General features: G+C 34.4%; 2 protein-coding genes and 1 non-coding gene across 5 annotated transcripts; 1 reads left to right on the top strand and 2 right to left on the bottom strand.

Moving 5' to 3' along the window:
- The first annotated feature begins 3842 nt into the window (after window positions 1-3842).
- LOC142624524 (uncharacterized) lies at window positions 3843-7742 on the top strand. Its single transcript, XM_075798118.1, has 5 exons — window positions 3843-4249; window positions 4818-5319; window positions 5422-5623; window positions 6537-7010; window positions 7093-7742. Exons 1-5 carry the CDS (start codon window positions 3946-3948, stop codon window positions 7522-7524), a joined length of 1914 nt encoding a protein of 637 aa, XP_075654233.1. The 5' UTR covers window positions 3843-3945; the 3' UTR covers window positions 7525-7742.
- On the bottom strand, window positions 6563-24288 carry LOC142624523 (putative inactive ATP-dependent zinc metalloprotease FTSHI 4, chloroplastic). 3 transcript variants are annotated; one of them, XR_012842347.1, is made up of 18 exons: window positions 23827-24288; window positions 22686-22941; window positions 20802-21177; window positions 20069-20327; window positions 16824-16955; window positions 15057-15131; window positions 14862-14987; window positions 13106-13215; window positions 12945-13023; window positions 12678-12815; window positions 12479-12590; window positions 11295-11458; window positions 11023-11128; window positions 10748-10824; window positions 9171-9314; window positions 8920-9087; window positions 8207-8328; window positions 7338-8125 (listed from the first exon to the last, which is right to left on the bottom strand). XR_012842347.1 is itself a non-coding variant. In XM_075798115.1 (17 exons), exons 1-16 carry the CDS (start codon window positions 24097-24099, stop codon window positions 8944-8946), a joined length of 2571 nt encoding a protein of 856 aa, XP_075654230.1. In that variant the 5' UTR covers window positions 24100-24288; the 3' UTR covers window positions 6563-7541; window positions 8920-8943. The 3 variants fall into 3 exon arrangements, 2 of the variants coding, with proteins under 2 accessions (XP_075654230.1, XP_075654231.1); XM_075798115.1 differs by lacking the exon at window positions 8207-8328 and having other exon boundaries at window positions 6563-7541; XM_075798116.1 differs by lacking the exon at window positions 8207-8328 and having other exon boundaries at window positions 7577-8125.
- On the bottom strand, window positions 18725-18828 carry LOC142626595 (U6 spliceosomal RNA). The gene has a single exon (XR_012842581.1). It is a non-coding gene; the product is annotated as a U6 spliceosomal RNA (small nuclear RNA).
- Window positions 24289-25349: the final 1061 nt, after the last annotated feature.

Below are 25349 nucleotides of genomic sequence, written 5' to 3'. Positions count from 1 at the left end.
AGCAAGCCATACAAAGTAGCAAATCGGTATTCACCTCAGAAAGACAGTTATTAAGCTCTTGAAGTTGCATATCTAAGACTGTGTAGAATAGCTTAATACGATAATGATATAAATTTGTATTTTGTTGAGTGTTGCGTCGCAGCCTCCCACTAACTACAAATATTTCATCCATGTTCAAGATAGAAAGATCATGTGTGGTACAAAATGAAGACACTTCAGTCAATAAAGATTTCTATTCATCATCTCTCATCACTTGCAATCGTTGCTTAGACACTGTAACAAGATCCATAACATTTACTACATCCTGATTTTTTTTTGCAATGCTATTGACAACTCATTTGTGATCCCTAAAATGTTTTTCATCAAGTGTAAAGCAAAGACAAATTCAAAAGATAGAATTGACCTCATAATAGATCGAGCTTCAACTTTTTGGACGGAGAGACCATTTTCTTCAATAATCTCAAGTACATCAACAACAACAGTGAACATCAAAATCAAGTTGAGAATAGTCTCATAATATGATCCCAACGTGTATCACCAAGGTGTTTAAGATTTGTCTCTTGATTCAAACCTTGCCTACTTCTGCGTACACCATTCTCTAAATCTTCTTTAATTTTGGCAAATTGTGCATCTCGAAGAACATCTCGTCTCTTACAAGAGCCCCAACAACAGTTACTAAATTACTAACCACATAAAAAAATTTAGCAATGTTAATGTGATTTTTAGCAACGGCAACAAGTGTCAATTGAAGTTGATGAGCAAAACAATGGACATAAAATGCTGACTTATTCTCTTTCAAAATTAAAGTTTTGAAACCATTGATATCACCTTGCATATTACTAGCCCCGTCATAACCTTGCCCACGTAGGTTTGATAAACTCAAATTATGTTCACAAAGTAAACATTCAATACATATTTGAGTGACAAAGCGGCGGTACTTGCTACATGTACAACACCAAGGAACCGCTCTATAATAATTCCTTTTTTATTGACATAACGAAGAACAAGGGTCATTTGTTCTTTCACTGAGATATCACGTGACTCATCAACTAATATTGAAAAGAACTCATTGTTAAGATCCTTGATGATGACTTTGGATGTTTCACGTGCAATTGCATTCACAATATCTTTTTGAATATCAGAGTGGGTAAGCTTGCAATTTTTCGGAGCTTTTTGCAACACTTCATTGATAGATTCATTGTGATCTCCCAAAAATTGTAGAAGCTCAATGAAATTTCCTTTATCACTGGAACCTTGAGATTCATCGTGACCACGAAAAGCTAATCCCCAACATAAAAGGAATCTTATGCAATCAATTATTGCATTTAATTGAACTTGATATTCAAATCTATCTTGATTTGATTGCTTAACCAAAACACTTTGAATGTGTTGCTTTTCCTTTAGTAGATCTTCACTCTTCTTGACAGCTTGGTTATGAGCACTATTAACTCCTCCAACATGGGAATCTAACTTCACAAACTAATTCCAAAGTTTGAATCCCTTTGTTACAAAAGTCTCACCTCCTCCTTGCTTACCAACATCTTGCCCAAATAGGTAGCAATAAAAACAAAATGCCACATCCTTGTCTATAGACTCTATACTATATTCCAACCATTTTCTATTTACATACCATTCGGATCTAAATCAACGGGGCTTTCCAGAAAAATTTGATATAGGGAAATCGTGAACAGGTTGACAAGGGCCTTTTGTTAAACAATGTCTTCTTATTTCATCATGATTATTAGGATGATAAGATGATATCTTTTGTCGTAGCCCAGGATCTAAAGGAAGATTTTCTAAGTTAAAGTCAACACGAATTCGCTTAGAAGATGAAGATGAATCTTGCACAGGAGATGAATCTTGGATACATGGTTTTCTTATCAAATATTTGTTCATAATTCTAGCAAAAGAATAAACAATAAACTATAAGTTCATTTGAAATATTAATAAATTTATTAATTATTGTTGTTTAGTTGTTTCATTAATTTGTTTGTCTTTTATAAACTATAATTTGTTATATTGTTGTTTCATTAATTATAAAATTATTAATTATTGTTTAGCTTAACATAATTTAATTTGTTTGTATTTTATAATGTATTGGTTAATTATACTATTTTAATTATTGTTGTTTAGCCTAACAATAAACTATATTGCTTTAGTTTATTTGTCATTAATTATATTGCTTTAATTTGTTATATTGTTTACACTAAAAGAGCCACTAATGTGCACATTACACATCCCATGTGCATCACAATAATTAAAGCACTAAAGCAATGTAATGTGCAGCCCGGCCCCCCCATTTGCCCATCTACCCCCAACCCACTCAACACACAAGCACGCCTCATGCCTGATGCCCCCTGCCAATCAGAAAAATTAAAAAAATTATGATCAATAAGTCACATATTTGTGCTTTGGATTTACTGTCATCCCCCATCAAAAATTTTAGGGAAAAAAAAAAACCATTAGGAATATATTGATGAAAAAAGGAAACAAACATGCATATTCAAAAGCAAGGAATTATCTTAAAATATAAATAAATAAAAAACATTGTTTGACAATTTTTAGGGTATGTTTATTAACTGTTTCTTTCAAATGTTTTCTATTCTTAAGGATAGTTTCCTATTTTCTAACCCAAAAAACTTGTTTCTTATATCTTGGTTTTCCCTTAATTTTTCTTGATTAGGAAATCATATTTTGCTTACTACACAATTATTAAGCTACATGAGTGATGAGATACACAGAAAACATAGAAAATAGCATCATTTTTATATTAAAAAAAGTTATAAACTTTGTTCTGGGGAGGAGGGTTACATGTCACCCAATACTTATATCGGTAGGGAGGGGTCATGACCCACTTGCCCTGCTAAAATAGCTCTATCCCTATACTTATGGTTCGTTTGGATACAGCTGAAAACTAAAACTAAAAAATATTGTAGCAAAATAATTTTTTAATGTGTGAAAAATACTGTTCACACCTAAAATCACTATTTATTGGCCTAAATTCACTGTTCATGTCCAATGAACAGTGAACGGTGCACGTCCCAACAAAAAAAAAAGGGGCTGAAATGCAAACGTGCGCGTTTTAGCCCAATCCAAACCCTCTCTTAATTAAGTATGCTTTCCTCTCTCTCCCTTTTTTTTTTTTTTTTATAGATATGATATAATTCTAATATATAACATTCGTTGTATGATAATTATTCTTTATCATCAAGCCAAGACACCAATATTTTATTTGAGAATAAACAAATTTATTAGTTGAGCTAATTGAAACCTACTCGCTCCTACTCCCTTTGTAAAATTATATTAGCACACTTGTGTGACTAACTTTGTTTAACTTTGCTTCTTTTTATTAAGGAAAATGTCTATTTTACAAGTGTATTCAAAAGCGGCTTGTGTGTAAGTAGACAATCAATCATAAATATATCATCTCACACCATTATTTTATTATTATTTTAATCTTATAAGTCAAGGTCAATACACATACAATGTCCTCCTGGCTAGTTAAAAACAAAAACGCGGCGGGTGTTAGAGATTAGAGAGTTGAGAGTTGAGAGTTGAGAGAGGAGGGATATTGCTGGTTGGTTTTGAATACAATGTCTTGGCTCCGTGCCAACTGTCTCCTCACTCGATCTGGTCCTTTTTCACTACTCTAATTAAGTCTTTAATTACCACTATATATATATATATATATGCAGTGCATAGAAAAGGTGGTGCCACCTGAATTGAATATACAATGTATTATGGTGCAGTTGATTTCGTGCTTCCTCTTACTTTCTAACCCATTGGAAATCAGTTTCTTTTCTTGTTAAATACCATGCTTATTCTTTCCTCTAAGTCATATTCTTCTTCTTCTTCTTCTTCTTCTTCTTCAGTCTCTCCTCCTCCAATTATTTTATCCTCCTCTACATTTTTTGATTCAGTTCTTCTTTTATATCTTCTTAAAAAATGGAATTGGAGCAACCCATGTTGAGACAAGCTCATGGTGCTCAAAATGTGAAGCACAAAAATAGCAGAACAAGTAGTTCAAGGCGTCGCTTTGAATCCTTTTGGACACTTCAAATGGGTGTGCCAAGGAAGAACTCAACGGAGAAAAAACTATCTTGGCTGCGTTCTCAAATCATTGGTGTTGATGCTGAAGTTGATTCTCTCTTTGGAAAAAGAAGACTCACCTATGCTGATCACACTGCGTCTGGCCGGTCTCTTCAATGCATCGAAAATTTCATCAACAAAAATATTCTTCCTTTTTACGGTAAATTAAAAAAAAAAAAAAAAAATTCCCCTTTTCGCTCTTTCTAAGTCTTTAGAATAGTAACTTATTGATCAAATTATTCATTTATTGAGAAAAATGCTAAGCTTAGGCTTTTATTATAAAATACTTACAAATTGAACACGTCTTTTTAAGAGACAGATTATATCTCTTAGCTTAAGCTAACATGTTTAATGTGGTGTAATCATGTATTTATGTTCTAAGTGAAACTCATCTTTCTTAAATTTGAGTTTCTTAAACATGACTACAATTTTGCTAATTCAATATAATACATGTGGAACTTGTCTCTTCCAGGAGAGATGAGTTCACGAAAAGCCAATTTTGCAAAATAATTTTATAATATTAATTGTTATTTGAAAAAATAATTTTTTAAAAATGTATCATTTGTCTGTAATATTTATGTAATAAAATTTGTAGTGTCTCCTAAAATCACTATGCCCACATTATATATGTTTAAGACAATGGCTGCATCTGAATTTTCAAGTATATATTTGCTCTTCTTTTTCATACATTTGATAAAACGTTTTTGACCTTTTGAATACGCGTGAAGGGAACACTCACACTAGTGACAGCTACGTGGGGCACCGGACAACAAAAATGGTGCACGAAGCAACCAGTTACATCAAGAAAAGCTTAGGCGGTGGACAAGAAGATGCACTCTTGTTCTGTGGCTCGGGCACAACTGCTGCTATCAAAAGGCTTCAAGAAGTAATGGGAATTGCAGTGCCATCCATTTTGAGAGATAGGGTACTTAAATGCCTTCGTAGTGAAGAAAGGTGGGTGGTTTTTGTTGGTCCTTATGAGCACCACTCCAACCTTCTCTCATGGCGGCAAAGCTTGGCTGAAGTAGTAGAGATTGGTTTAGATGACAGTGGTTTAATAGACATGGAAGCTCTAAAACTACAACTCGAGATTTATAAACATGCCAACCGTCCAATTTTGGGTTCTTTTTCAGCTTGTAGTAACGTGACTGGAATTTATTCGGAAACTCGTGCAATTGCTAAACTTCTTCATCAATATGGTGGTTTTGTGTGCTTTGATTTTGCAGCAAGGTACGTACATTTTTAATTTGTGCATATATAGTTCATGCTTTAGCTTCTTTTTTTCTTTTTGGGTTTTTGGCATCAAAAACTAATAATTTTGTACGTGCTCAGTGGCCCTTATGTGGAGATTGACATGAGATCTGGGGAGATTGATGGCTATGATGCCATCTTCCTTAGTCCACATAAGTTCCTTGGTGGGCCCGGATCCCCTGGCATACTTTTGATGAGAAAGGTCCTCTATCAACTGGAATCTTCTCCACCATCAACTTGTGGAGGTGGAACTGTTAATTATGTCAATGGCTTCAATGAAAAGGTACTTGAACCTCTTTTCTAAAATTCAACATACAATATGTAAAAAAATTCAACATACAATATGTAAAAATGGCAGTTGAGAGAATCTTTCATTAAAAAAAGAGAAATGTTATATTCATAACATTTTCACAATAAATTTTAAATGACAGGTTGCTATTTATTATTACAGATCCATAAAAAAGTAATTTAAGTTTTGAATTAAAATTAGAACCAATAATAACTTTTTATTTGTTGTGAAAATGTTGTGAACGTAATACATCTCTTAAAAAAATTCTAAAAATCCCATATTATGTCAAATAACATAACTTGTAGGGAAAATTTAATTAGATTTCAAATCGGAGTATAATTTTATATCATGTATCTCGTATAATTTTCTTAATTTTAGTACATATCATCATAATCATTATTATTATTATTATTATACAAATAGAGATTGGACAAACTAAAATTTAGAATTTCACATATAGTTATGCTAATTTGTAAATGTATCATATACATATATATGGGGTCACAAGCTAGTATCAATTATTACAAAGATTTCCACAAAAAAAAACTTTTATTACAAAGTCCCACTACATCATTTATAGTTTCTTAAATACCCCCCTCCCCCACCAATAAAAAATTTTTTTTTTTTAAAAGATAACTTTACAATCAAATAGATTTTATTATGGCTATTGGAATAATCAATTGCTTGATCAAATAAACCTAATGTAAAAATGAAATAGCCCTAAATTCCTAACAAAGGACTGACAATTCTAATACCAATTCCTATCCAAAAAAAAATCTAATACCAATTATTAATACCGCAGAAAGTTTTGATGCTAATTTTCTGAGTGTAATTAAACTTTAAAGTCCTACTGAAAGACTCTATACTCTAACCATATCACTTGTTAATCAACTATCATCAATTGCAGGACACAATATACTTGGATGACATAGAAGAAAGGGAAAATGGTGGGACTCCTCAAATAATCCAGATAGTCAGAGCAGCATTAGCTTTCTGGGTAAAGGATTACATTGGTTGCCATGAGATAGAAAAACAGGAGCACACCTACATAGAGAAAGCGCTTCAAAGGCTTCTCTTGAATCAAAATATATGCATTTTAGGAAATACAAGTGCTAAGCGCCAAGCTATATTGTCTTTCATCATTTATAGTACTAGCATTTCTCCTTTGGCTAGCCTCAAAAATGGGGGTAATACAGACATGTGGAGAGAGACAGGGAACAAGAGAGATAAGCCTCTTCATGGACCATTTGTAGCAAAACTCCTCAATGACCTGTTTGGCATCCAGGCTCGAGGTGGGTGTGCTTGTGCTGGACCCTATGGTCACTCTCTGCTTAACTTGGATGCAACTCATTCACTTGCCATCAGAGCTGCCATTCAAAAGGTAAATATTATACTCCCTAAATCTAAAATCTATGAGGTAGAGAGGCATTATTTTGAGCTAAAATTATCTTGTATTTTTATAGGGCTATGTTGGAGTAAAACCAGGATGGACTAGGATCAGCTTCCCCTACTACATGTCCCATGAGGAATTTGAGTTTGCTTTAGCTGCAATGGAATTTTTAGCTATTTATGGGCAACGGTTCCTTCCTCTATATCACTTCAATTTTAGAACCGGTAGCTGGTCTTTTAGGAAGAAGGTAGCAGAGGAGTTACTCAGCAAGGAAAACAACAGCACTGTTCAAATCTTGCCAGTGACCAGTGCTATGCATGCAGTGAAAAAGGGACATTACAATTCAAAAGCATATGACAATGTGCGAGCTAAACAAATTGAGACCATAAACAAGTTTACAGCATATTTGGAAGCGGCTAAGTATATTGCTAGTCTCCTCCCCAAGTTCCCTTCTCAGCGTAGGCTTCCAGAGGACATAGATATCAACCTCCACTTCAGGGTCTAGTTAGGCAGCTGGAGCCTCTTCAGAGAAACATAAAATTGGAACAAAAGGAGAATTAGGCAAAAGGCAACTGATATTGTTTTTTGTGTAGGAAACCAATAAAACTAATTCTATTTTTGCATAAGAGAACCTTGGTATAAAATTTGTAATTCTTTCACCAACCTATCACAAGAGTATGTATTTTTAGCCATATACATGAATCCAACGAATTAATTTACAAATTGCTGAAACAGATATTTCCCTCGAAATCATCAATAATGCATTCACTTCAAACTCATCAGCAACAAAATGAAAACAATGTTCTTCCTTTCAAAACTCTCTCTTCACACAAAGGACCTCAGTGACATAATCTCAGTATGCAACAGTGACCCTCTCATGAAATTCAACCACTACCTCTAGCTTGTATCTTTGAGTATAAATTAAGATTGAAGGCCTTCTCAGGTCTGTCAACTTTGTGTTGCTCTTATTCAGCAACAAAGACTCCAGCCAAGCAACACATCCATCAACAATGGAGACATGTCAGTTTTTCATCTGATGAAAAATAGTCCGACTCCACATGAAGCTGAGAGCTCCAATTTTATACACAAAACTTCTCATCTTTATCCTATACAAGATATACAAAAGGGGTAATTAATAAAGAAAAATCAAATGAAAAGGGAGGACAAGGAAACGCAGGCCCAACTACCTCAAATCATATCATACTCTCCCAGTTGGATTGATGTAGGCTGAACACCTCCTGAGCACAGTATAGGCATGCAACCTATGCTAAAGAGCTTTCTACATCCCCAATTGACCGTTTGACCTCATCTAAGGTAAATATTCAAGTAAATCAAGGGCTTATGGTCCAACATAGTTGAAAATCTTAAAGCATTCTACGACTGCTTTCTATTTGATAGTGTTAACCACAATGCTTAAGTTTAAAAAGTTAATTGACCCTAATTCACATTTCCTTCTATTCTTAGGTTAAATGAGAAGGAAATGTCATTTAGGCTAAAGCTCGTTGTCTTCCTTTGACTAGAGAGAGTCCATGATAAAAATGAGGGATTGCACAAAACAGAATTGTTAAATTACCAATTGTCCCAAAAACTTAAGTTATTGGGATATGGTAAATTTAATCATTTAACCACATACTTTTAACACTCCCTCACGTGTAGGCCGAAACTAACTTTTAATAAGTGAGGCCCAACATGCGGGAATTTAAATGGGAGGTAGAGTGGAAGAGACAGAGATCAAACCCAAGACCTCCTGCTCTAATACCATGTTAAATTACCAATTGTCCCAAAAGCTTAAGCTATTAGGATATGTTAAATTTAATTATTTAACCACATAATTCTAACAAGAATGATAATAAAAATAAGTAAATAAAACTAGCATTTTCAAGAAGAAACTGCTACACACCAGGAAGAAAAGCATGATCTGCTTTCAAAGGAAATGGCTGGCCATCAAAAGTTGCGGTTTTTCTTTGTCTTCTTCAACTTCCATGGAAGCTTCAGCTCTTATTTCCTCAACCCTTTTATCCCAGATTCCATCTATTAGCTTCCAAGTTTCATCACTTATGATTTGAGTCTGCAAAAAAATTACTTGGGCTTATGATAAGGTAAGATTCTATGAATGCATAGCAGTAATCAAAAGAATACATTTTCACATACCTCCATTGGGCGGGGTGCACCAAAGGTTGAAAATCCAGCATTTCCAGGAGCAAATGTAACCCTCCCAGGAAGTGTGATCCCATGGATTCCCCATCGTCCAGCATAAATTAGGGCTCCATATTCATCAACTGGATTCACAGCTGGCTGAACAAGGAGCAATGGCGTTAATACCTCAGACATTCACATCATTTTAACCAAAAAGTTCTCACAGTATCAAAGGCAGCAAAAAATCTATAATTGTCCAGATATTGTAATGGCAGAATGTAAGCAACAAAACATTATACTCTCAGTACTCAGTGGCAGAATGTGAAATTTTCACGAAACAGATCCAATATTTTCTTTATTAAAAAAATACACATAATTCTAATAATCTAGAAATGAATTATTGCTAAAGCATGTATTTTTGCTTCCACAGATGTCTCAGAGAATTAATATGCAAAGTTGCAGTACAAATATTTGGGTTCATATAGTGAGCATGTGAAAAGTTTAATCTATGTGATTATTCACTTTGTCATTTCATTATTGAGAAAATGACTACAAAGATCCTTGGCTCAAATGGCAATTCCTCATTTGACTCATGTGGGAGGAGGGTGAGGTTGTAGATTCAAAACCCATTTGGTGCGTGTGTAATTGACCAACAAAAAAAAGTGCAAATAGGCTTTCTTTTTGTAATGTACAGCATAGCTAAATTTCATCAAACGTTCTTTCTAATTTTGCTCTGTATTGTTTGAGGTGCTCCTCTCTTGTAAACTTTACGTGCACTTGGATTGCATCCCTTTGGCATCATTTTAATTTTTTTTCCCAAAAAGTAAAAGGTTTTCACTGAAAAATAATCAAGAAAGGAAGAACTTTAGTACACAGATGTGTGTAGTAAAGTAAAATTCAATTAATTGCCTTTGGTAGAGATAATAAGCAGAAGTGCTACTGTAGGAAAATCCACCATGACTTGTTCTTATAGTTTACACATCCTGAGCCTTTTATTTCACCTCTCCTCTCCAATCCTCAATCAAACTTGCATTCCAATTTATTTATTTTAAAAAAATGTGTGACTGAGAACTTAACATGTCAGGTCAAACCATAATGCAGACCAGTAGAACTTCCAAATAATCAGTCGAACATGAACAGAAAATTGTTACAGAGGGTGTACAGTTAAGAGTGATTGCCAAGCCTTATATATGTGCCCTGAACAACCTTTTTTGGGGGGGGAGGGGGGAACAAGAGGAGAAAGATTGGTTTTTCATTAAGTGAGATACTCTCTCTCTCTCTCTCTCTCTCTCTCTCTCTCTCTCAGAGTTTATAAGAAAAAATAACAGCCTAGACAGTTTCAAAAATAAAGCAATAGCTGAAAAGCAACATACATTACATACAGGGATTAACATTAAAGAGTATCTCAAAGTAGTTTGAGTAGATATGACAGCAAGGAGCATTAAAAAAATAATAACAATAAATAAACACAAATAATCTCACTAGTTATACCATAGAGTAACATTGTATTCTCCTCCTGTCAGAAAAAACCTCCCCGACAAGAACTGAATGTATACCAAATGTAATTAAACAGAATCCCTAAATTCAAGTACCTGAGGTATTTGTGGTGCCCTGCTATATATATCCCAAATTTCCTCAGCCTTAATTTCTCCCTTCTCGAGTAAAATATCTGCACAACATTAAAACTTGCAGCCCATCAATACCAACTATATGCAGACTGCGACTCTTTTATAACATGAAATTATAACATTAAACCATTTCACTAAAATTTTTAAGGTTACCAACTCAGAAGACCACTATTGACTGACAACCACATGCAATGGATTGTTCAATTTAGTAAATATGTGAATAAAAAAATTAACATGACCTGTGATTGTCTCTACAGCTGAATGGTATTCTCTCAACACTGATGAGCATTTTTCCACAGCATAACGCATGTATTCATCTCTAAGTGCTTGTAGCTTGGCTGCAAGCTGTAAAAATATTAAAAGTTACTAATAAATAGATATGTACTTCAGAAAAGCTCTTCTTCTAACAACAGCACACACACACACACACACACACACACACACACACACACACACACATATATATATATATATATATTATAGTTTTGTTAGCCAGATCCCTCAAACGTACATTTGGCACAAGATCACGTTGATTCCTGTAGTATGCTTTCCCAAATGCAGTCATTCCTGTCTGCAGAATCAAGAATTCTGCACGCTTCGAAGCTTCTAATGTGGCCTTTGCAGAGATCCAACACACGTTGTCAACCCCAAACGTCTCCTCCTCAATTACTCTTGCTACAAATTGGTGATATCAGTAATATATAATCACATTGGCCAAAAAGCAAAAATAAAAAATAAACATGCAAATAAAATATTCAGTGAAGCACCAATCCTTGCTAATCAGGTTACTTTTTTTAGCACATGAAACACTATCTAGACATGCTATGCCCATTTGTATATTAATAACTATACAATCAAGAAGCAAAAACTTCTTCTAGTCTCAACCCAAAAGTGTTTTCCAGGTGGTACTAATCAGGGGAGTTTGTAAGCTTGCAGTGAAGTAAAAGAACCTCTCTCAAATGGCTCACAAAGTCAGGCCTAGTCAACTTGGAGTATGGGCTGCAAAGTTCAGAGTTGCAACAAATAATTTTTAACACAGACATCGTCATGCTATGATGAATACAATGAAATAAATTACCATGACTATAATCAAAACACTAAACCATATAGACCATGCAAATTCAAAACTGGAAAAATTAGTAACTTGCAAGTTTCGAATTGATTAACAAAATAAGGCTCAGGATATTGTGCTACTTCAATCCTCAATGAACAAAACAGAACCATTGTCATCCATTTACAACCACCATATTTCATGTATATTAAATGGAATGAAACCTAAAAGAATGCATAATGAATTTTTACATGCAAGAATTTGACAATCAACAAATAGTCCAAAGTTTAAAGGAATGTAATTATCTACCCAATACAAGTTCAAACTTCTTGGAACTCAAGTGAAGCCATACTCAAGGAACTACATCTATGCGTTCCATCAGAAAGCCAAAAAGAAATAGTTTTTTTAATTTACGCAAGCACCCAATTGGTTTTGAACCCACGATCTCACCCTCTCCCGAGAGAGAGAGAGAGAGAGAGAGAGAGAGAAATTAATAAATAAAGATGGAAAGAATATTTTATACCATAACTCAGATCAAATTATTTAAAATAAATAAATAAAAACCCAATTATAAATAAAATAAAAGCTACAGGGAGCTATCAAAGACAATTTTGCAAAACAAGGTAAATGTTTTCATAACTTACGAGCACATGCACGCACAATTGAGTTCACATAATCTGATTTTCTTGAGAAAACTCTTCCCGAAACTTCGGTATACTGCATATTTGGCTGGCTACGAATGGATTTTATATCTGTCTGCAAAAGCTATGTACAAACATGAGTTTAACATGTTTCTAGGTAGGGAGCAAACTTTTGACTGAATGAGACAACATTACAATCGACCTCAGTGAAGGGTCGGTAGGGATCTGGGAAGTAGCATGCAAGAACAGCAACAGCTGCTTCTCTGTATGCCAATCTCAGCTTTAATTCCTCTGGAATTTCTTTACTATCTTCTTGGCCTGTTTCAAATGTGCCTTTTTGCTGCTCATTAAATGTAAAGAGTGAAAATGAGAATGCATTATTTGAAATTAATCATTAGTTACACATGATGTAAGGGAAGGGCTTAATCTTCCCCAGTAAGAGAGAGAGAACAGGAAAGGCATAACTGACCCTTTTCAAAGCCTCTAGCAACTCTTCTCGTCCAATGTAGTCCAAATCTTTCCGGGCAGTCAAAATTCCAGCTTCATTCCTGTCATTCAATTCAAGAAAGCATCAGGCTCAAGCTTCTGATGTTGACTTGAGAAAGGATAAATGGACAAAGAATAGATTACAGTATATTCTGCAACTCTGCCCCAGTAAAATCTTCTGTAAGCTCTGCAATTTCCTGAAGGAGAACTTCCTTTTCCTCCTCAGAACGAAAATACTTATTTCTGGCATGCACCTGTTTCGCAGAAAATAAATATTAAAAAAAGTAACAAACAATTTCCACAAACGATTTTCTATTGGGGGTTTCGGTGGCTTGGATGATGGTTGTGGCGGCTCAATGGTGGTCAAAGATATGAGGGTTAGGGAGAGGGGCAAAAGGAGGGAAAGCAGGGTTTCAATAGCAAATCTGAATGTGTGTGTGTGTGTGTGTGTCGAGGGTGGTTGGTGTAGTTATGTCAGTTTTGAAATATCCCTACTGACGACCTCACCAATCCCATTGGACAAAAAAAAAAAAAAAAGTGCCACCAGCCACTGCCACCGAGCATGTCAACGACTGCCATAAGCAATCAGTGTAGCTTGACAACATCAATTCAGCTCAGTGACATCTGTAATTTGTACACCCCCATATGAAACATGTTGTCAATACCAAGACAGCATTTCAATTTGTCTATGTACAATGCACCAGACCCTTCTAGTTTGATGGCATAAAATATTTGTGTTTTTTTTAAACATGTATTTACATACAAAAAGTAAATCAAAGACACAAGAAGACTTTTATTTTAATTTAGTATTATTTACGTTTGCAAGTCAATTGTATTTTTATATTTTCAGTCCTAGTAGTTTATTACACTATTAGTATTTTAATATTTGGAAGCAAGGTCATTCCCTTTATTTTTCCTGTCTATCAATTTTATTGTTCAATTTTTCTGGCTGTCCTGCATCAAAATGTCATGACCCAAGGAAAAGGTTAACTACATCTACACTATACTCCAAAAGGACTAACCATATTACAATTAGGGTTCATCATAATTGCTTATATAACAATTAGGGTACACACCCGATGTGAAACTCAACACACAATGCTCTAATCCAATCCAATCCAATCTCAAATCCATTTCAAGTATCACAATTTCCTTTAAATTCCTAATTTCCTCATCAGGGCCCACATGGCTAGAGTGCCCCTGAGCCACATGGTGCTATTAGGTTGGCTCTGATACTATTCTTTGAACCATTGAGCTAAGGATGGCAACACATGCTACTAACCAAGGCAACCCAAATGAATTGGATATTGGACTAGATTACATGAGTGTGTTCGTCTGTTGTACAGGCATCTGTTGAGTCCCATATCGGACTTGCTCTATGTCAATCAAAGCTATATAAGCAATTACAAGCCCTGATTATAACTTGACTATTAGAGGTAAAATGCCGATTTGGCTAGCACTTTCCTCAGGGTGTGACAATAACATTACACACATACAAGATAACTCAACCTAACATATAAAACTAGGAAAAATATTAATATAAGTCATTGATTGTAGGAATTTTATATACTATTCAATTAAAGCTCAACTTATTTATCTTTTGTAGTTAAAAGAAAAAATATATATATGTCAAAAAAATTTTAAAATTTTAAAGACTATAAGATAGCAAGACATTAGGATAGTAATGAGTGGTACAAGCAGACACAATTCGTTATGGCTGGTATAGGCCAGTATAAACAATATGCAAGACAGTGTGGAACAGATAAACTATCCCAGATTTTTTAAGAATAATGTGTACTGGCCAGTACAAACCAAGGCCCAACAGGATTGGCAACACTGCTAGAGATATCAAGTGAAAAAAGCTAGAATTTTTGTAATGAAAAGATATTAAGGGAAATACCTTTAATATGGCCAATCTACCATCTTTCGATGGCAAACCAACTCTTATGATCTTATCAAAACGGCCCTTCCTCAAGAGAGCAGGATCAAGAATATCTAGTCTATTTGTTGCACCTATGACTAGCACCTGACAAGACCAAGTATGCCAGTTAAACCAGACAGTCTTTCTTCTCCAGGAAGAGATATAAAAGCGTACCTGTGATGTAGAAACTTTAAATCCATCCATTTCAGTCAGTATCTGAAGAAGGCCTTGTTCCCTTTCTGCACCACCCTATACATAAAGCAATGAAATGGTCAAGGCTGTAAAGGCAGTCTGGAGCTTTGTACTGTTATAAATATTCCGCTGGTGTGATTAAGGATTATGACTATGAAAAACATAAGGGCACATGTAAAGCCATATCTATTCAGCAAAAAAATATATGTAAAACTATGTCTAGATTCTAAAATTAACATGGTATAGTGTTCACAACAATCTCATTTAGATTTCCAGTTAACATAGCTTCATATGGTATGACATACATTAAGAATGTGTTTGGATAGAAGGGGAAACACATCAGAAAAGTTATAAACTTAGGGTGAGATTTTCAGTGTGTCGAAGAAAATTTTTGAAAATAAATTGCCACTTCCAGATAGATAGCAAAGCTGCTGTTTAGAATATGTTGGATGCTATTTAGTTTGCTCTAATGTCAAGCCACTTGATAGGCCATATGCTATACAAAAACATTAAAAATCGACCATATAAATAATGTCATTTTTCACTGTTTCTCTTAACTTATCATCCCTATAATTTTTTTTCCTATATAGGTAAATACACAACTTCTGCACCCACAAGAGATTGAACTCGTGACTTAACCCTCTACCCTTTACCTATTTTTTTTTTGGATAAGTATTAGAAATTCATTAAAACTCTGAAAGTGCATACAGGATGTATACAAAAACACATAATATAAATAAAAAGGAAAACAACTAAGAAATAGAGAAGAAAAAGAGAAATATTTTGCTGCATACTAGCATGCAGCAATTGCTGCATAATGGGTTATGTGGCAGCAAAAAGAAAGCAACACGTGTCCAAGGGTCATGTGCAGGTGGACCCTTGGACACATGTTGCTTTCTTTTTGCTGCCACATAACCCATATGCAGCAATTGCCGCATGCTATCATGCAGCAAAACTTTCCCGAAGAAAAATATACAAGACTAGAATTTATCGGCTAGCAAGTAAAATATCTATTATCTAACAACTCCAACAAAGAATTCACAGACAAAGAATAGGAGTTGAAAGACCACTCATAAAGGATTAACAGAACTTAAACTGTTTTTTTCATAGGTAACAAAACTAAACTGCTATAACTAATGGTTGATACAAATACAAATTTGGAAGCTATAAAGTCAGCAATTGTAGCCTCCATGGTATTTCTTATAATTTAGAGATGCTATTATAAGAGCTTTGATGTAAATTATACATTGAACTTCCATTAATCCCCTAAACATTTTTTTTTTGTTAAGTAACAAAAATTTTAGGGTTAATTGCACTTTGCCTCCCTAAACTATGGGGTCAATCTCAATTTCCCTCTTAAACTTTAAAAAGCAATGTCCCCCTGATTGATTGGTAATAAGCAAATTGCCCTCCACTATAAACAATTTCCACTAAATTGTTTTTGAAACAAAATATTCTCTCCCTTTTTTAAACTTGTGCCCAATCTAAAATGTAATGAACATGTCGAAAAAAAAAAAAAAAAAACAACAACAACATCATTATTGCCAGACTTGAGCCATAATCACAAATGAATCAACATTTGCAATCTTAGAAGATTGTGTATATAGCATTTAATAACAAAGCCAAGTCTACATGTAGTTTATAGTCAAAATAGCATTTGTAGAAAACATGGTAGAAAATGAAACCACAAAGAAGTGATATTCATTAACCAAGAAGTCAAGTAAGCAATATTTCTAAATTATATCTTACCCCACCAATATCAGGTCCACCACGCTTGCTACCAATAGCATCTATCTCATCAATAAATATAATGGAAGGTGCAAACGATCTGGCACTAGCAAAAAGATCCTTAACACGAGATGCTGCAACACCTACAAACATCTGGAAAAAGCTATTCTGTCAGCCAAGTATAATTTAATTTCCAAGAATCCATATTACTTGAACCAAAACAAAGATGATAACCACCATCAGGAAGCAAGTAGTAAATGCTGGAATAGAATTATACAGAACATTTCAATGACCATCCAACAAAATAAATGGAGAATGAGGCAATTGTAATGTGGCTGGCCAAATAGTTCAAGTTAGGGCACTAAGGATCTAAGAAATGAAGGCAGATTATGCTTTCTTTGAGAAGAATGTCAACCAATTAAAGCAAACATAATTTTTTTTTAAGTAATAAACAATTTCATTAATGGTAAAGGAAATAAAAAAACCAGTAGGCTTCACCCCAATACACAGGATGTATACAAGAGCAAAACCACTAAACCCAGATACAAGTATGAAAATTCAACATATCTAAAAACTCAATAAAACTTGATGAGGTAGCTGGAAGCATAGCTCTGATCCATTCATGAAGTGTCATTTAAAAAAAACATTCTTCAATCTATCTATCAATTGTCTCCTTTCCTTCAAACATTCATGCATTCTGGTCTTTCCAAATACACATCAAACATATAGGAGGGCCTTCCAAGCATTATTCCTTCATGCTTACCAATCCTCCCTTCCTAACATTCTAGAAGCTTGCCAACAGTACACAACATCACAAAGTTAATTCCAAGCAGAACGCCATATTCCACAATTCAGGAGCAACATTACAATTGAGAAATACATGATCCATTAATTGGATCTGCCATGCACATACAGCACTAGTCCATGATCAAAATACCCCTTCTATGCAAGTTATCTTTTACCCAACACCACCATCCAGAACAAGAAAGCCACTCTAAGTGGCACCTTAACCTTCCAAATGATTTTCTGAGGAAAAATTTAAATTAATTTTTAACTTAAAAACCCTTACTTCTCGATGGGAGCCAAGTTAAACTATCCTCACCCCTTACATTGACACACAACATTTAAGTCCTCTTAAAAATTAGTCATAGGATTAGGATCTAATTCCCAGTCTTGTAAAGGAAAGATCAAAGTGGGGCTCCAAGTCCATGGAATACCTCAATTTGTCCATTCTAAGTATTTTGCGACCATTGCACTTCTATCCCTTGCAACGTAGTAAAACTAAGGATAAGCATCCTTGAGCAATCTGTCCCCACAGCAACGATCATGTCAAAAACTTTCTCAAGCCATCTCTGACATCAAACTGAATAAATCTCAAGAATTAATCCCATCAATTTCATATATGCTTCCACAGGCTAACTCCATGAGGCCCCCTAGAATTTTCCTCCTTCCCTCCCCCAACACCCCCCCACCCCTTCCTTTACCCAAAAAAAAAAGTCTATATTGGTAAAAACCAATGATCCACTTTTTTGTAAATATTAAAAACCTTTCTCTAAAGTTTAATTTATTTCAGCTTCAGATGTCCTCAATAAGAAAAATATATGCTTACAGAAACACATTGGGGTATATTTTTCTTCCAAATTTTTTTGATGAGTTAGATTTGACCCCAACGGAATGGGGAAGGAAAGATTCAAACTAGTGACCTCCGTTTCATATGACATGATTCCCAGCTGATTGTGCTACCCTTAGGTTATATGTGTATTTATTATAATCTTACAACCAATATTATAACTTTTTATTACCTGTTCAGACGGAGACACATGCGAAACCACATGTCAACCATGTTCTTGGCTATAAAATAAAGTTTTACTATGAAGAGTTGTTTTATAAGTATCGCTTTAACACCCTTTTTTTTTATAAGAAAAAAGTTCGAACACTTCTCGATTTATGCATGTCATCCTTGCACAAGGGCCACACTAATCTTCTCTATATCATTCCAATTTTATCACTATACCACCATATTTCAATCTTTTGTGCTGTTGTATTTTGTCCAAGCCTCATACATATTCAGGATCATTTGTAGTGATGATTCCAAATTCTTCAATCATTCCATTCTGTTGAAGAGTTGTACCTAGTGACCTCAGAATCTATGGTAAACAAATAAAATGATTTTATTTCTATAAGATTTCTAAATGGGGTCTTTATTATTCCAGGCTATGATAGTTATGCAGGGATAGATTTGATCAAAAGAAGGTTTAAGAAGAAATTACAGCAACAAACAAGATTAAAGTAAGAAAAAGATAATAAGATTGAAGTTGGAACAATCAAGGTAGAATATTGGTTAACTGATTAAATTCATCATTTTGGTTAAAATGATTACATTCATCATTTCCTAATAGCTGAAACTTTAGGAACAATCAGTACTTTATCATGGTATCAGAGTAAATGGTTAAGTTCAAACCCCATCTCTACCTCCTATTTAAAGATTTCCAAATGGGGTCTTTATTATTCAAGGCTATGATAGTTATGTTGGGACAGATTTGATCTAAAGAAGGTTTAAGAAGAAATTACAGCAACAAACAAGATTAAAATAATAAAAAGATAACAAGATTGAAGTTGGAACAATCAAGTTAGAATATTGGTTAACTGATTAAATTCATCATTTTGGTTAAAATGATTAAATTCATCATTTCCTAATAACTAAAACTTTTGGGACAATCAATAATTTATCATGGTATCTGAGCAGATGATTAAGTTCAAACCCCATCTCTACCTCCCATTTAAAAATTTAAAAATCTCATGTGTTGGGCCCCACTTATTAAGGCTGAGTCCAAGCCTAAATGTGAGGGTGACCGTGAGTGTAAGAATATTGGTTAAATGATTAAATTCACATTTTCCTAACATTTTAAGCTTTTAGGACAATCGGTTATTTATCAAATCAAATATCAATTTCTAGTCTCAAAGAGCTCAAGAAATGTTCAAATCTGAAATTTCATGAAATAGATAACAAAAGGGTGCCTACAATAACTCAAAAGAGGCTATATATATAACAACCTTTGGTAACCCTAGAATCCTAAACATTCATCTTAACCAATATTCTACCTTGATTGTTCCAACTTCAATCTTAACCCTCAAAAAATAAAAGACAATGTACCAATGGGCCTTTTATTCCCTTTGGGCTTAAATTATCCTACAACATTTTTCTACACCAACTACCATCCTTCCAGTTTATATAACCTTTGACATTAAGAAACATCAGGCCTCACCTCAACAAAATCAGTGCCATTTGCTGCAAAGAAAGGAAGTCCGGCTTCACCAGCTATAGCTTTAGCCAACAGTGTTTTACCAGTTCCAGGAGGTCCATGGAGAAGCACACCTTTTGGGCTGTAGATGCCTTTGTCTTGGAAGTCTTCATCATTTTTTAAAATCCTTACAATCTCCTGTAGTTCTCTCTTTATATATTCCTGGCCAGCAAAATCATCAAATGTAACGCCCGTAGATTCTTCAGCGGATATAAATTTGGCCCTGGTGGAAAGGTAGCTAAAAGTTAGATCCATGGTGTTCGGTTGCAAGAATCATTCCCCAGCTATGTTCACATTAGAAATATGTCTGTTTGCCACTTATAAACAAAAGTAATACTAATAAAATCTGTTATGTAAAGTTTTAATGATCTAATTGCAAAAACTCCTATGTCTCAAAACACCAAGGCAATGGCTTATCAGAGAAGAACCCTTAGTCATAATTCTGTAGTATGAAAAGTTTGAAGAAATTAATACCAGAAAAATGATAAAGATACAATTAGCATACACAAATACTATTACAAGAGCAACTCTACTAGGACTGGCAATAATGATGATATAAGAGAAATCAGATTTCCCTACTTTTAAACATATAGCAACAAAAGGCAAAATGACTAATATCAACCAGCTATCCATAGCATGAAATGAAACAAAATTTAATACCCAAAACCAAGTTAGCAAGAAATCACTCCCTACATACCGACTCTTGCCTAAGGATCCAAGCGCACGGCGCTTCAGTGGCTGCCTGGTTGTTTTGCTAGGACTTCCCAAGTCACAAGGTATTAACTTTGCATAAATTGGTCTCATCATGCTATCAATCCAGAGATATAACGCAACAGATAGGGCAAGCCGCATGGACCATATGACAGCAGTTGCAACAGTTGAGTACACTTCTGCAGGTACTGTGTCCACATTAAAAACATCAACATTTACCATTTGCTGATGCAACTTGTGCCAAACATCATTCCAGCAATCAATCGGCATACGGTCCACAACATGACGCCGAAAAACAATATCTTTCTTTGAATTCCCTTTGGTTCCTTCCATTTTTCCATCTCTATAGTATGGTAGGATTACTGTGGAAACAGGACAAAAAATCATTAGCAGAGTATTTCAAGGAAATAAAGATGACACATGAATGGTGACAAAGTTCTAGGCAGTCTTTTGGCATTAAAAGTTGCCATTAGAGACACAAGAACAACATATTTATTTCTAGAGGCTAAGCTAGCTAAAACACTACAATGACAAGTGAACTGCTCAGAGAACAATTTTGAACCACAGTGCTCAAGCACCACAAGAGGTGCTGGAACCACTGGGGTATCCCTTGAACCCAAAAACTGCTCAGATGTACCTCTTGGATAACCCAATTGAACTTTTAAGTGTAAAGTTGACTTGATGCCAGAACTTGAAGGCACAGTAGTAAATATGTGCATGCACATCAAGTTACCAAAAGGAAAAGGGAAAGTGAAAGGCCAGATGCAATATGGAATTTAGGGAAAAGGCTATGATATGGAATTCTAAGTTTCACTAGACTAAACAATGTTTGACATAGTCTTAAGTATACCCATATGATTTGATCTTCTGCATAACTTTAACCTGTGAATTCCAATTCTAGCATGTCCAACAAATTCTACAAGGCCAACAAAGAGGCAATGCAAATAATCTGTAACCACACAGGTTCTGACTTCACCTACAGTTCATTTATATTTATGTTACTACATCTGCCTCTTTCAGTCTTTGTTGCATATTTCTCTATGAACTACAAGTTGATGTACAGAGTTATGTGCTTCAATTGACCGTTGGATAGTACTTTAGCTAAAAGCATAACAAATATGTAGACAAACTGCTGAACCAATTCTGTAATGTAAATTTATCTGGTTAAACTCCACCTAGCACCTAGGTAAATTCATTTGTACAGAAATCAGCTGGTTGAAGCAACTCAGGAAGAATTCATGCCCAAACCACAGATTCAATTTAATATTTGCATCACTAGAGGCATTCTAGGAGCATTTTTGCTAAATCATTATATAAATATTCTAGAAAGAATTTATATCAATCTTGAACATCAGACTCAAAAATAAAAAGTTCACCACCAAGCAGGGCCACTGTGTCAATTTCTTCTTATTAATAAATTGGTTTTCACTTAGCCCCAATTAATTGGAATTAAGGCTTAATTGAGTTGAATTGAGCTAGGAAGCTCATTATCCTCACACCTACAACAACCAAAATGTTCCCATGTAAATTATTCACATAGATAGGTAGAGTTGAAACATGATTACATGTACAAAATACTCCAGTGCATTTCTCCCTTTGAGTCAGAATAAATATGTTTTCGAATCCTCTCTTTAAAGTTAAAGGTATATGTTCCCGCATGAATCCCAGCAATAACTTTTTCTGATTGTCTGTATACAGACTATAGTTCATGACATTTTGCCAATTTAACCACCTAAACAATTGACAAGTTAAACAACACTAAGAAAAAAATCTCATGAGGAGAAGTATTACAAACAAAAATGACCACCAAAAGAGTTTAAGATTTACGTAACGAATAACACCAGTTAAAAAAAAAAAAAAAACTTCCAACCTGATATTGTTTGACCATAATTTGAGTACTCCATGAACTGGACATTGTTTGAGTTAAGAAGTTTCCAGAAATCGCTAAAGTCGATCCTGTGCGAGTTCTCAGGATCCCATTGTGTTCCTTTCAATTTTCCACGCATAGCCAACAAGGCCCTGCTCCAATCTGAAGCCATGACAAGCTGCCTCTCTAACTGCATATTGGCCTTGTTCTCAAGTTCCTCCATCTTATTTATTCGTTGTCTCTCTGTATCCTTCAATTTCTGAAACATTGCCAAAACTGGAAATTTTTAGAAATTGAGAAATCCAAATGATTTATACATTCTGCCAAATAAGTACGTCAAACATTTTTCCCAAAACATAAACTGGTAAACAGCAGGGATGTCAGATTTTGCAATTACTATGGTCCCTAAATTTAGCAAGCTACAAATAACAAAAAAATGAAATGTGAATATAATTTACACATGTTTTTCAGCATCCTTTTTTAATTGATAGACACATAAACTGATAGGAATGTCTCAGTTGCCTCCTATTTGGGTGGAGAATGTAACTGGAATCTAGGATTCACAGACATGGACATGGAAATGGAGAGGAACACAGACACGGTATGGGTACAATACAGCAACACAAGCAATTTTTGAAAAATTATAATATGATACAGTAAATAGGACACCATTACTGAATCATGGAAATTCTAAAGCTTGGAAAACGGCTCCATTGTGCTTCTTGTGGAACTTCTAATGCTATGCAACGGCCAAACCATAAGATCAAACAATCTCCATTTTTCAATCCAAATAACACTCTTTTACTAATTACCAAAAGCAAGAGTGCCCTCTCATAATTACACAAACACAGTGAAAGTAAATTTCATACACCTAATCAGCTCAACTAAGCCTAATCCTACTTAGCTTAGTTGAATTCACTCAAACCCCCCCCCCCCCCCCAAAAAAAAAAAAAGGAAAAAGAGTACAAATTTAAGAACATAGTTCACTTACTGAAAATAAAAAACAAAACACACCGAATGTCATAAACCCAATTCAGCTTAACCAATCCTAATCCTACTTAACTTAGTTAAATCAGTTTTGCCATTACTCAAAAAACCCAAAAAATAAATTTTTTTTTTTTTTTTAAAGAAGAAGAGAAAAAACCTCAAATATCTGAGCAGACTCAGCATCTTCCTCCGCATCTGTGGATACTACAAGTGAGTCAGAAGGCGAAGCATTGCAAGCACTAATTCTAAGCTTGCTGTGGTTATTTAAAAGCACTGAGAGACTATTGGAGCTGGAACGTAATTTGGGTCTAAAACTAAAAGCATTGGTTTTTCTAGAAGAATAGGATAAGAAATGTGATGGGCAGTGGCAGTGGCAGTGGGTGAGAAGGGTTTTAGTGGGTGGTTTCGGGATTGGGAGTTGAGATATCATATTGAAATCTATTCTACCATCAAAAAAAAATGGCTTTGCTTCTTCTGTTCCTCTATTTTCAATTTCAAAATATATGTAGGATTCGACTTTTTTTTCTCTGCTACTCTTCTACTTCTACAAGCGCCTTCAGATTTTGTTTGGCTTTCGGGAGAAAGACAAAAGTTTCGGCACGTTTTGCTCTCTATGAAACGGCCGCGTTTATGTACAATTGGAGGTTGCCTGGCTCCAGAAAATGAGACTCAATTTAAATATGGCAGGTTTCAAGGGACCATTGGATAAGGATATGGTCTGATGCTCGAATAAGGGGTCCGTTTGGATAGAACTTATTGCTGAAAACTGAAAACTGAAAACTGAAAACACTGTAGTAAAATAATTTTAAAATGTGTGAATAGTACCGCGGGACCTATTTTTAATGAAAAAGTTGTTGAAAAGTGAAATTTGTGGGTCCGTAAACAGTGCACGAATACACTGTTCACAGAGGATTGAGTCAACACTTGCGGCTGGAGAAAAAAAAAAAAAAAAAAAAAAAGAGGCAAAACTTGGACGCAAAACGTGGACGCTGCATCCAAACCGCACCAAGATGTCTGAGTTCAATTTCTGCTTATGCTAAAAGTTGAATGGTATCTTGGTCTAATGATAAATAGCTATTATCAAGAATGAATGTCATAAATTGAAACTCTGTCAAAAAAAATTAACCAAATTATTTATGAACAATTTATAGCTCAGTTCTAAAAACAAAAATTATAATTGTTTATTTAACGAGCGAGCCAATTTTAGGACTAGGTCTAGGCTCCATTATTAAAAAAACCTAATTCAAATATATGAATGTGTTTGTGAACAAATTTGTAAATATAAGACTCAATTTATGTATACATATAATTATGTATTTATGTCTAAAGATACACTCAAGTAGACTTTAGATCGGATCATGTAAGTTTGTAAATAAGTTCATTAGGTATAAAATTATTATTTTTTTAATTTATATTGATGTAACTAGTCCATTTTTATAGGGAGAGTTATATAATTTTTTTAACAATACAAGGTTGGTGAGTCTAATTTTTGTAAGTTCATATATGAAAATATTTTATTTAATTAACTCAAATAATATAATTTCAATTATAATTTAGGTATTAAGTATTAGCTTAGAATTGAAAGGGATAACCTAGTTTAGTTGTTGTGTTACTATGTATGATAAAAGAATAAATTAATCAAGTAACTTATAAACAAGTCCAACATTATTTGGCAATAAA

This window comes from Castanea sativa, chromosome 2, assembly GCF_040712315.1.
Source record: "Castanea sativa cultivar Marrone di Chiusa Pesio chromosome 2, ASM4071231v1".
NCBI lineage: Eukaryota > Viridiplantae > Streptophyta > Magnoliopsida > Fagales > Fagaceae > Castanea > Castanea sativa.
Note: the sequence above shows the minus strand (reverse complement) of the source record. Positions and strands in the feature narration are given on the sequence as shown.